General features: G+C 44.1%; 1 protein-coding gene across 2 annotated transcripts in view; it reads left to right on the top strand.

Annotated features, from left to right (window-relative positions):
* The window catches only part of IFFO2 (intermediate filament family orphan 2), a 40,380-nt gene that overhangs the window by 24,387 nt on the left and 3,946 nt on the right, over nucleotides 1-12,047 (top strand). Inside the window, exons 2-8 of one of the 2 annotated variants that reach the window (XM_057416244.1) lie at nucleotides 657-717; nucleotides 1,010-1,105; nucleotides 3,403-3,543; nucleotides 5,014-5,156; nucleotides 8,202-8,322; nucleotides 10,579-10,668; nucleotides 11,313-11,443. In XM_057416244.1, coding sequence (XP_057272227.1) covers nucleotides 657-717; nucleotides 1,010-1,105; nucleotides 3,403-3,543; nucleotides 5,014-5,156; nucleotides 8,202-8,322; nucleotides 10,579-10,668; nucleotides 11,313-11,443 — 783 coding nt within the window. The remainder of the gene's footprint in view (nucleotides 1-656; nucleotides 718-1,009; nucleotides 1,106-3,402; nucleotides 3,544-5,013; nucleotides 5,157-8,201; nucleotides 8,323-10,578; nucleotides 10,669-11,312; nucleotides 11,444-12,047) is intronic. The other variant, XM_057416245.1, reaches the window with a different exon arrangement.

Below are 12,047 nucleotides of genomic sequence, written 5' to 3'. Positions count from 1 at the left end.
AATGGGTATCATGTTTTCAAGAGTTTAGCTTTCGAGTTAGTATGGTCAAATAGTGCTTTTTGCTCCTTAAAGGGTTTTGATGTTGAAAAAGGGGAACTGTTGGATATTTTTACACTTAATCCAACAAGGAACTCAAATATAACGATGCTCATAGTATGAGGTTTAATTACACAGTTTGTAATTCCTTTTCTTCTGTCCATTCAGTACTGCAGCAGACTAAGTGTGTGTTCCCTCCCTTCAAGGATGCTTCTCTAAGTACTCCTTGCAATGATGGTGCTGGGAAATGATTGAGGCATGTAGATTATTGAGGTTTTTGATATCAAAAGCACATTAAGGTATGAATTGATTGGGCTGAGCAGATGAATAGTACAGCTGCTGAGTCACATGATTTACCTTCAGCTGATTCTTCTTGCACTGAAAATGGCCCACTTTTATTTGCAACATAGGAGAGCAGGAAGAGTAGTGATCCCAATGAAAATGGATTTAGCTTTTAGTCTCCTACAAGACTTAATGTTCCCATTCTAAGGGTGTACAAGTGTGGGGGACCATCTGCTTTACATTTCAAGTAACTGTCATCATCCTACAGCTACCAGAAAACTTGTGATTTTGAGGGGGAAAAACCAGTTAACACTTTGCCTGCAAATCTTATCTTTCAGATGGGAAGAGGAATTCACAAGAAGAATGAGTCTGGAATCTATGGTAGAAACCTTACGAGAGGTAAGCTTTGAACAGCATGTATTGAAAAGTACAGGTTTTCTCTGTGCCTTTTATTATGGTGGTAATAACTTGCATTTGTCTTTTAAAAATCTTTCTTCTAGCTAAAGCAGCTGACTGCATTGCTCTGTGCTAGAGAATAGTGTTAATGTTTGGAAGCTGAAGCAGGGAGGTGCTGAAGTCTGACAAAGTGAAGCCTGGGGTGGTGACAAGCCTTATCAGCCCTGTTCAGGTTAAGTGAGGAAGCATATATTGACCTCTTAGCCCTTAGTTCTTTGTGTGTTTTCTCTTGCAGGAGGCGCAGGAAGCCGAAGCTCTCCAGGAGGAGTTAAATGAAAAGATTGAAAGACTGAAAGCAGAACTCGTGGTCTTTAAGGGTCTGATGAGTGATGTAAGTACACCGGAGAGCGGAGTGGCCAACTCCCACTGCCTTTGTGAAATGCGTGTGTCATGCAAATGGCTTCATTCATAAAAAGGTTATGGTCTTAGTGAGTGCTGCTTTGTAGTTAGCATTTATGGCTGCCTTTATGATCTAATGCATCAGGCAGATCACCCTGCCCCCTGCTTCCTGTCTGGTCTGTGTAGAGATGCATTAACTTTGCTGCTTAGCCCATAACGCGGACTCTTCCCTCCCTTCCCTGTTCTCCGCAGCTGGCAGTGCCGGCATTCACATCTGCAGCCATGGCACAAATGTTGGAGACCTCGCAGGTCAGGGTGAAGGATTCGTCACTGAGCAGCACCGTGTACTGCTAACAGGAGGGATTCTGGTCCGAGTCACACGAGAGAGTTGTGTTCAGAGAGGGAGCACACTTTGTGTATTTCCCAGATCCCTTTGGGAAAGCTCGGAGTGTCACTGGTTCGAGTATCTGGCTTTGTTTCCAGTGCTGCTTTTCTGTGTCTCCTTAGATCCTGACTTCACTTCAAGGCTGGGGATCTTTTAGGCTACGACTGAATAATTTAACTGGTTTGAGTTGGAAAGGACCCTAAAGCTCATCCAGTTCCAGCCCCTGGCATGGGCAGGGACACCTTCCACTAGAGCAGCTTGCTCCAAGCCCCATCCAACCTGGCTTTGAATACTTACACTTAGATGTACTGAGAGCGTGTACTCATGCAAGTATCTAGGAAGATAAGCCAGGTGAACATTAAGTTAGGTGCTGTTCTCTATAAGACTGAAGTAGTGCTGATGCCAGTTGTCTAATGAATAGGTCTTATTATGCTTATTTATTCAGTAATTTTGCATAGAATTGCTTCCTTCTGACTTCACATAAACTTGCAGAACCTGCTCCCTGGTGTCAAATCCATTCTCTCAGGGCCACTAGATCTGTTCGTGTGAAATTTGCCAATTAGCTGTCTCTTCATCTGGTGTTTAATCGAGGACAGGCATGCTTGGTTAGAGGCAGTGTGAAAGGGAGAAGCTCCTTAGGGTTGCATCACTGTGGTGACGTTTTCACTGAGGAAGAAGTGGTGCTCCGTGTGTACAAAAAGGGTGGTGATGAAGGCAAACATCCTCCTCAGCTTGCTCTCAAGTGTGCTTTGGGCTTTGCAAGCCCTGTAAGACAGGAGAGCATAAGGAAAGCAGTGAGAAGGCTTGTTTTGAATCTCGCTGTCTAAATATTTAGAGCAGAGAAATGCAAGATGTTGGCATGTGGCTCTTGCCTTCCTGTGGGTAAGAATCGCTGGTACCTATCAACTGAGAGAGTGTTTCAGAGTGTGTCACTGTTTAAAGACCTCTTTTTCTCAGTGTGGTTGTAAAACGGAGATCTCTAGCTTCTCCAAAGGTGGTTGACAAGGGCTGGAGAAGAACTCTTCTAATGACTTAAAACCAAAAGCAAACTACACCAACCAAACAAACCTAACCCCACAGTTTTCATCTTGGAAAGGGGATTTGGTATTTAAGCATGCTCTGCAGAGAGTGTTTCTGCTTTTCTGGTCACAGAGGAAGCATTGCCCAGCCATTGAAGTGGTACTTTCTAGCAGAGCAAGTCTTGTCTAGGCTGGAAAATACGCTTTTTGCTTTAATGTTTCTTCCTAAGGAGCCAGCTGTACTGTCTGAGTGGGAGTATCTTGTGTAAATGATGTTTATGGTTACTGCCCAGAGTGAAGTAAGACAAGATGTTTCTCAAATAGAACTTTTGCTAGGCTGGAAGCCAGGTTAATGCCACGAGGAGTGGTTTGTGTGTCACAAGTTTTCATGGATCTCTTTAGATCCAGTCTTGATTTCATGTTTCTGTGGTATGTATAAAGTTGCTGTGTAACCTGGGGTCTGTTTTAAAAGCATCTTCCTCTTGCAGGCACAGCTTTTCTGTCTGAAAGGAAGGGAACTGTTGCATACTCCCCAGGTCTTAGATTTTATTCTGTCATGCACAATCTCAACAGGGTTTTTTCTCTTCCCTTTTTAAAGCTTTATCGTCCCGTACAACTTGCCTGTCGCCACATCTAGCAGTTGTTTTGGGGTGGGGATAGGTTTTTCAGTGACAGAACACTCTGCAACTTTATTAGGTTCAGATATGAATGTTATTTGTTAGCTGTCTAGTCCATTTAGATTGTCCATGTACTGCCTTTCCCGGAGAGCAAGATGTAATATTGTGTAAGAGTGGTATGCCCTGGGGTTAGAGAGATACTGTGGGGTATCTCTTCTTTCCTGAACTGTATAATAATAGAGGATAATCACTACTGTCCTTCCTGCAGCCCATGACAGACCTGGACACAAAGATTCAAGAAAAGGCCATGAAGGTGGACATGGACATCTGTCGGCGAATCGATATCACAGCCAAGCTGTGTGATGTAGCGCAGCAGCGCAACTCTGAAGACGTTTCCAAGATATTCCAGGTGATTAGGCCATGAATTTTCCATAGGGCAGGACAAGGAGTGAGGGGACAAGAGGGAGCAGCGTTGAGGAGCGTGGTCCAGGTCATTTGCCTTCTCTTGACATTTCTCTGTGCAGGTGTATTTTCTTCTTTCTCACTCTTGGAATATAGCTCTCTTCTCTAGTATTAAGAGCACAACATATAAAATAAGAAGCCTTGGGATGACCTTTAAGGCACACTGTTAGTCTGATGCTAGTCTACAATGAATGCAGGGAAAAAAGCATTACAGGGTGTAGGTTTGTATAAATGGCTTCCTCACATTTGTTCCCTTCATAAGTGAAGGGTTTTAAGCTTTTACAACTGTCATCTGAATGTTCTTATTTCTGGCTCAAGCTCCGAGGCCAGAAATAACACTTCTGTGATGGTGAGCTATGACTGCTTTGAACTAGAAACTCCCCTTGCTTTCATTGAGCTAATGTGGCTCCTTGGTGCTAGTAGGAAAGTGATTTAATTTGCTCCAAAAGCAAGCAGTTACGGCTCTGTGTGGAGCAAACCTGTAACTCCTGATGCAGCTGGTCTTCTGTCCCAACTGCACTTTCAATTGTGATTAACCCAGCTTCCTCCTACTGTGATCTAAGCGTGTCTTTGAGTAGAGCTGCCATGTCTTTCTGCTCAAAGGTAACTGCAGAGCACTTTTGGTCAAGCATGCAGTGGTTAAAATGATCATCATGGAGAACAATACCAGTAAGGGATGGTTTATATGCTGAGTAGAGGACAAGCTAAAGTAGGCTGGGAGTGGACTGTGTGTTTGTGACTCTGTGCCACAATCTGTGAATATCTTTCATGTTCACAACAGCCCTCAGATGAAGAAGTGATCCTCTGCACCCTCGGCAGGGGCATCCCTTGAGTTGTCTGTGTGTTTCTGAACTTCATTTTTTTGAGGTTGTCCAGGCATTTTCATGGTTCACTTTAACCCTTCTTCTGTCAACCTGATGATTAGCAGTCTGCCTCTGCTGCTGGGGTGGGAATGACCCTGAAGTCAAGGCTACCTAGAAAGGCTTCCTGTCTGCTCTTTTGTGGTGGTTCAATCCTGTGGTGGTGGCAGGAGAGAGGGAGAGTTCTGTCATTGCTCTCAAGCCTGCTGCCTGGGCACTCCTGCCAGCTTCTGCTTCTCCCTGTATCATTCTAACCTCTGCATGTTCTCTGGTCGATCACAGAGCGGTGCCAGTGAACAGATGAACATCTGTAGAGCGCTGGCAGCCTGCAGCTTGCTTTGCTCTTCCCTGTTCTGAACTGCTTCCTTGTGCTCTGTGTTCACCACTCATTAACAGATCCAATTCCTGTCTTGAATACGAGCAAGCCCTGAATTGCCTGGGACCTGATGAACAGTTATATCTGCTCACACCTAATGCCTCTCTGTCTCTATTTCTGCCCCTCATGGTGCAGCAACTTCAGTTGAACCTTCTAGTTACTGCTCTTCTCTCCAATTAAGGTGGCTTCCAAGAAGAAAGAACGCAAGCTCACATCTGATGATGACCTCTCTGAACAGGACGGAGACAATGGCAGGTTCTCTGACGATGAGGTCAGCTGCTCCTTGAACATCACAGATGAAATGAAGCGCATGTTTAATCAGCTGTGAGTATCATGAGCAACATGGGGAAAGCTTGTTCTGAAATGCAGACTTAGTCCCAGAACACTCGAGCTGCCACATATGTTTTCTGGAAATTCAAGTAAAATGAACTGATTTTTGTTCTTCCCTTACGTAGAGAATCTTCTTTTACTGCTGTTATCATAGAATCATAGAATGGTTTGGGTTAGAAAGAATCTTAACATCATCCAGTTCGAACCTTCTGCCACGGGCAGGGACACCTTCCACTAGAGCAGCTTGCTCCAAGCCCCTGGGTCCAACCTGGCCTTGAACACTGCCAGGGATGGGGCAGCCACAGCTTCTCTGGGCACCCTGTGCCAGCGCCTCAGCACCCTCACAGTAAAAATTTCTTCCTTATACAACCTAAATCTCCCCTGTTTCAGTTTGAACCCCTCAACCCTTGTCTTATTACTATAGGCCCCCTTCAGATACTGGAAGGCTACTATGAGGTCTCTAGGCTGAACAGCCCCAATGTTCTCAGCCTGGCTCCACACAGGAGCTGCTCCAGCCCCTGATCATCCTCATGGCCTCCTCTGGACTTGCTGCAGCAGCTTCATGTCCTTCCTGGAAAGAAGCACTGGAAGTGCACGCAGGATTCCAAAGCAGTACTGTTATAACAGTAGCAAACCAAGAAATATGCAACACCATAAAAAAAGTACAAAACATGAGTCTATTCTGCATATTTGGCTGAAAATCAGATTTCTAGAGTATTGGAAAGAACCTCACTGCTGCTTGGGCTGGCTGGAATTTGGGAAGGTCACTGAAAGCTCAGTTCAAAGCGGATACAAACTTCTCTAGTATTTTGTATGATTTTTCAGTGGAGCTATAGGCAAATGGTAGTGGTGGGTCTGTCCTGAAGATCAGTTCTAGCAGTTGCAAGTCTTGCTCCAGAATGTCATCTCCCCAGCTGGAAGGTCTGGCATTTATTTTGCCTAAAGACTCCCAGATTGGAGTCTTTGGAAGTTTGTAGCACCCAAGAAGAGACTCTGCACCTTGGTGGCACATAAAGCAGTGCAGGAGGCTGGCTGGTGCTGTGCCCTGCTGTTACGTTCTTCTGTTCTAGAAGCGATGGAGGTGGCCACAGCCTGGTGAGGCTTTTGAGGGTCTCTGCTGTTTTCTTTTGGCAGAGGATAACCCCAGCAAGCACTACATATCTGACTTCCCTAGCACTGAATAACAGTGACTTCTGCCAACTCCTGCAGTGACTGCAGAGGGAACAATTCCCAGTGCTTTCCCACACAATGTAGGACAGTATTTCATATGTAGGAGTACACAAGAAATTTTCCAGGAAGAGCACTAACTCCTCTTCTGTCATCAGCTGTTCCCTAAAGTTCTGTTTCAATGGGATGTCTTTCTTTCCACCTGAATTTCACATTCAGGAGGGCATGTTTCTTGCAAAAGTCATAGATAACTCCTCTTGTTAGGACTCTGGTTTGGGGTATCTTTAGGCCCTCAGTAATATTCAGTGTAATAAATAGATTTTTGTCTTCTCTACCACTAAAACTCAATGTGACAGCAGAGAGTGTGTAGGTGTTAGAAAAGCAAGAGGCTAAAATTGAGCTCCCAGGTTTGTACTGCATCTGGCTTTTAGTTTTGTTCCTCAACCTGGCCTGTGATACCTGATTTTAATTGGTGCTGCTAATGGACTTCTTATCTCCTGGTCCTATTACACATGGCACAAAGCACTGCAGGGTATGTTCAAATTGGTTGATGTAGAACAGGGTTTGTGGCTTACTGGGAATGGTACCTTTCTAAGGATGTCTTAAGGTCCTTTCCAACCTGAACTATTCTACGATTCTATGTCTGGGTTTGGGGTCTTTGTGAAGTAGAAAATACACAGCTGAAGAGCTTCTCTCATTCACAGAAACAAAGCAACTTGCATTTTAGCTGTTACAAACTTGGATCTTTACGTGTCTAGTAGTAAAAAGTCCAAATGCAATCAGCTTTGAAGAGTGTGAGTCTGAAGTAAGCAGCAGCCAGAACCGGAGCCTTTGGGCTCTCCCACGAGGGTAGCCCTTGCAAAAAGGAACTGATGTGAAAAAGTTGCATTGCAAAAGGCACTGTTCCGTATGCCCCAAGTTTATAGGGTTTTTTGGTTTAATGACTTTTTAAAGTCATGCTGAGTCCAGGCAGAGAGCCTGTCTCTTGCCAAGCTCTTCAGCCTCCTGAAGACAGCATTGGCCTCTGCTTCCGGACTAAGATGTTATCTGCTTAAAAGGAAGTGAGCTCAAGTAATAAAAATGCATCAGTCTGAAATGAGCAGGCTGCTTCTGGGAGCCAGTTCAGGTTTTTGTCAGGCCTCCTTAGCAAGGACAAGAAGCAGCTACTGGTGTTCTGCTCTGCTGCTGTTCAAACCAGAAGGGACTCGGTGCCTTCTAAAACTTTCCTTTCTTACACAACAGAACATACTAAAGGGGCTTAACCAAATAACGAGGTTAAAGGCCACTCTTGCCACTGTTTGTTCTCGGTCTTAAGTGGCTGTAGTAGTGTCTTTGTTCAAGTCAACAGTGAGTATTTCTGCTACCTGCACGTTGCTTTGAGGCTTCAGTTTTAAATCGTTGTTACTTTGGGGAATCATGGTTTTTAAGTGCTTCAGGGGAAATGTTGGCTGGACTTCAACATGCAAAGCCGCAGGGAGGCTTCTGGTGGCTGTTTCTTGTCAAACTCCTCACGCTGTGTTTGGGCTCATTTTCCCATGTCTAAAAAGAATAGTTTCAAACATTTTTGTGGTTTTGCAAACAGGGGAAACTAATGTGCAGCACCATCTGGAGGACAGAGCTAGGACTGTGGCCTGGCATCAGGGATGTTAACAAGGAGCTTTTATTCTGCTTGGGGGTGGCAAAGAGCCCAGGAGTGAGGGACTTGGACAGTGGCACAGCCTGTTTGTAAAACCTGTGAGGTTTTTCAGCTGCTGCATTGTTTCCTTCACTCGGTTCTCATAGCCCCTTTTTTCATGATTAATTAGAGGATGATTAATTAGAGGAGTGGGGCTGCAGCAGTTTTCACTAATGGTTTTTCTGTTCCCTTAACAGTCGTGAGACATTCGATTTTGATGATGACTGTGATAGTTTAACATGGGAGGAGAATGAGGAGACGTTGCTGCTCTGGGAAGACTTCACGAACTGCAATCCTTCCATTGACCTCCAAGGAGAGGTGAGTTCATTTCCCTTCTTTTCCCAAGCTATTCTCTACAGGAACTGTACCCCTCAGCTGCTTTCAGCCATCTGAGCCTTTGCGTATTTAGCTCGTGGTCTAGTTTGCCACACAAACTTGCTTTGATTTAATAATCCTCTTAGTGCTTTCTCTCTATGGTTGCTTTTCAGTGTGTGCAATCAGTTTATTTGTAAAACTTCATTTCCTCTGCTCCTTCAAACTGAGTATATGAAAGTACCAAGTAAGTGTCAAAAGATCCAATGTGTCTGGGTGTTGCAGGAGCATCACACGGTCTGTCACCCTGAGCAGTCGTTTATCTCAAGCCCTGTATCTTCTACACAGCATCTCTGTAGATTATCATTCACATTTTAATTGTCAAAAGAGTACAGTAGCACACACGATGGCACAGTTTAGTGGGGAGGAAAATAAACTCAGTATGGCCTGTGGAAGATGTTAAAGCATGTATATCCCATCACAAACAAAGAAGCTGTGGCTGCAGGTCTGCGTAAGGCCCCAGGGATCTTCTGAAGCTGTGAATCTTGTGCTTCCATCTTCCTAGTCAATAGGATTCTCCTGGCATTGGTGGATAATAAACAGCTTGCTTTTAATCCTTAAGATCCCACACTAAATAAGCTAATGGCTGCATGCTGCCTCATTGGGTGACTCCTGAGCCTTTTTAAACAAGCCTAAAGAGTGATTGAAATGCCAAGGTCAGGCTTTGTGCGGGTAGTCTTTAAATGCAATGCTATTATTTCATTACCGAGCAGCACAACAGCAGTAGGTAAGAAATAATCCTGCCTCCTTCCATCAGCACTGTAGTGTGAAGATGCTGAGGCAGCAGTCTCCTGAATATTGTCTTGTGTTGACTGCCAGGAGTGTGTTAATGTTATGTCTTCCCGTTTTGTATATCATCTGGCATCCTCTGAAACTGCAGAGATTACTTAGAAGTGCTAGGGCTGCAGAAAGCAGTGTGCTTAGCTACATGTCGTCTTTTGAGCAGGGAGAGTGGCAGAGTGATAATGTGCAGCCATGTGCTGGAATTAGTGACAGATTGATTTGCATATACCCATGTGTGCATGTATAAGCACAGCTATCAGAGGAATATTGCCGAACTCAGGCCTTACGTGCAAAAACTCTATAAAGGTTTTAAGCAGCTTAAATCCTTCTAAATGAAAATTATACAAGGAAAGGGTAGATTTGTCTTGTAGATGGAGATTCAGAATAAAGACTGCTCCGACTGTGCCTGGTCTTTAACATCGTGCTTTACATGTCTGAATCTTCCTTCCAGTGGCTTTATTCCTTTCAAGTTCTTACATGGTGCCATAGCCACCTTCTTTTATGACCTTCCTCCTTAAAGCACTTCTGCATATAAAAGGATAAGTGGAATGATTCTTGTAGCTATAGGCTGGATAGCCTGGTGCTGATACCAGGCATGATCCTGATAAAGCTGCCTCAGATATGACCAGAGGATGGAAACATAATTAATGCTCATCAGTGCAGTTGCATTAAATTGATCATTTTCTTTCTGGAAAAGGGAGATAGGTAATAATGTGAAAGAGAGAACAGTGACGTTGCTTTAGTCTCTTTGTGACAGCATGAAATAGTGCTGTATGTTTTGTAGCCCGGACTGTACTGACAATCCAAAGTGATGATGTTATGGGAGCTGCTGTCTGGCAGGGTGTTTCCTATGGGACAGCATGTGTTCTTGCATGTGGCATTTTCATCAGTAGTGGGCTGGAGTGAGCTTGCTTTATCTAGCAGTTACAGATTTCAATAGGAAACAATTCATGCAGAGCATAGGTGTGAGCTAATGGAAACTGAAAGGACTTGAGAGTAATAATATGCAATTGGAAAATGGGTATTCCAGAGCAAAGCTGTAAGTAGCACGATGGTCAGTGCAAGGAAAACAAAGCCTTGTGGCTGGAGAGCAATTACAATCTAAATGTGATCAGACTGTGAAAGCTTTGGGAAAATCCGTGGGTCTGGTTCTTTGGCAGCACCGGGTGTATGTGTGTTAATTGCTGGAGCCTTGCTCTGTAGGTCCCTTGATCAGAGATTTTGTGTGTACAAAGCCATGGTCATTGTAAAAAAATGTGTTTTAAGAAGCAGAATATTCCCTGCCTGTATAAAAATGCATTGAGAAGACTCTTTGCATGAAAGAGCATCGCAAGCTCCGTTTCTGAGCAGGTTAGACAAGAAAACCTGAGTTCTGTGTTACATTCTTGCTAATTCTTTGTGTCTGCCTTTCCCCTGCAGGAGGAAAACCTGGGAAACTTGATCCATGAAACAGAGTCTTTCTTTAAAACCAGAGACAAGGAATACCAGGAAACAATAGGGCAGATAGAGGTAAGGAAGTGGTTCATGACAATAGGAATTGTTTCTAGTGGCTGAAAACATACAGTGTTCTGATCCAGTATATACGCAGAGGAAAGATGGAATGTCTGTCTATGTAAGGGATTTTCCTCTGACATACCCTTGGGGTTCTTTTCTAAATACCATTCTCTGCACAGCACTGTTACTGAGTAAGCATAAATCTGTAGCTGGTAGAGGGAGAACCTTCAGAACAAAGAGAGAAAAAATGCACTTACTCTTTCTCCCCTTGCATATCCACCATCACACTGGGAAATGCTTTCCAAGACCTGGCCTCAGAGGTTGCCAGACACAGCAGCTGTAGCTTCTCCAAATCTCTGCCCTGCCTAGAACATGCTTTCATTAATTACTGTGTGTTGACAAACAAGATGCTAAGCAGCAGGAAAAAAAAACAACTTGAGGGCTGCTTAAAACCAGTGCTGAGCTCTGATTAAATTGCACTTCGTCAGCTGATGAATGAATTGCTGGTTTACAACACTGAGGTTAAACATAAATGGTGTGGATGCTTTGGCTTGGCTCTGGACAGCTTTAGTATCTCCACCAATATATAAATGCAATAAAGCTGGGAGAAGCTGTTACCATCTCCCCTTGGGCTGAATATTCTCTCCTATTTCTTACAGCTGGAATTGGCCACAGCCAAGAGTGACATGAATCGCCACCTGCATGAATACATGGAAATGTGTAGTATGAAAAGGGGCCTGGATGTCCAAATGGAAACCTGTCGTAGGCTTATCAAAGGCTCAGCTGACAGGTAATAAGATGTCACCATTCTGCCTGGGGTGCTTCAAGAGGTTTTGTTTCCTGCCAGTTGTTTTAAAGGCAGTAGCATCGTTTTGTCCTTTAGGTAAGGTTGCTTTGTTCAGAGTCAAATACCAGTCAAAAAGGGGCTGTGTAACAGTTACTGTGTGTTCCTACACAGAGTAACAGCTCAAAGGATTCAACAGCTGAGGGCAAAACCAGGGATCTCTAATTTGGATGGACGTTCATTCTTAACATTATGGGTGTAGAACTCTTAAACAAAAGCCAAAATTAAACCTTGACTGTGGGCTCATATGAAGAGCTTGGGTTTTAACCTTCTCATGTGTTAAGGACCCTATACTGTAAGGGGTTTTTCTTAGCTCTTGCTTGCCCCCAGTGCACATCCTGGCTTAAAAGAACAAGATGCTAAACGTTTTTAGAGTTTTCAAGTCTATACTTATGGATGATGAAACTCTCTGTAGGATGTTCATTGTCCATTTCCTCATCAGTAAACCCAGGGCAGCCTTTACGTTTGTACAGGAGATGGCAGGAGTGGGGTGGCAGCACGTGGGCTGGTTTACTACCGGTATTTACCATAAACCCAAAGCTTAATGTTA

This window comes from Pezoporus wallicus, unplaced genomic scaffold, assembly GCF_028554395.1.
Source record: "Pezoporus wallicus isolate ANWC-B61680 ecotype Strahan unplaced genomic scaffold, APGP_CSIRO_Pwel_v1 contig_14547, whole genome shotgun sequence".
Classification (NCBI taxonomy): Eukaryota; Metazoa; Chordata; class Aves; order Psittaciformes; family Psittacidae; genus Pezoporus; species Pezoporus wallicus.
Note: the sequence above shows the minus strand (reverse complement) of the source record. Positions and strands in the feature narration are given on the sequence as shown.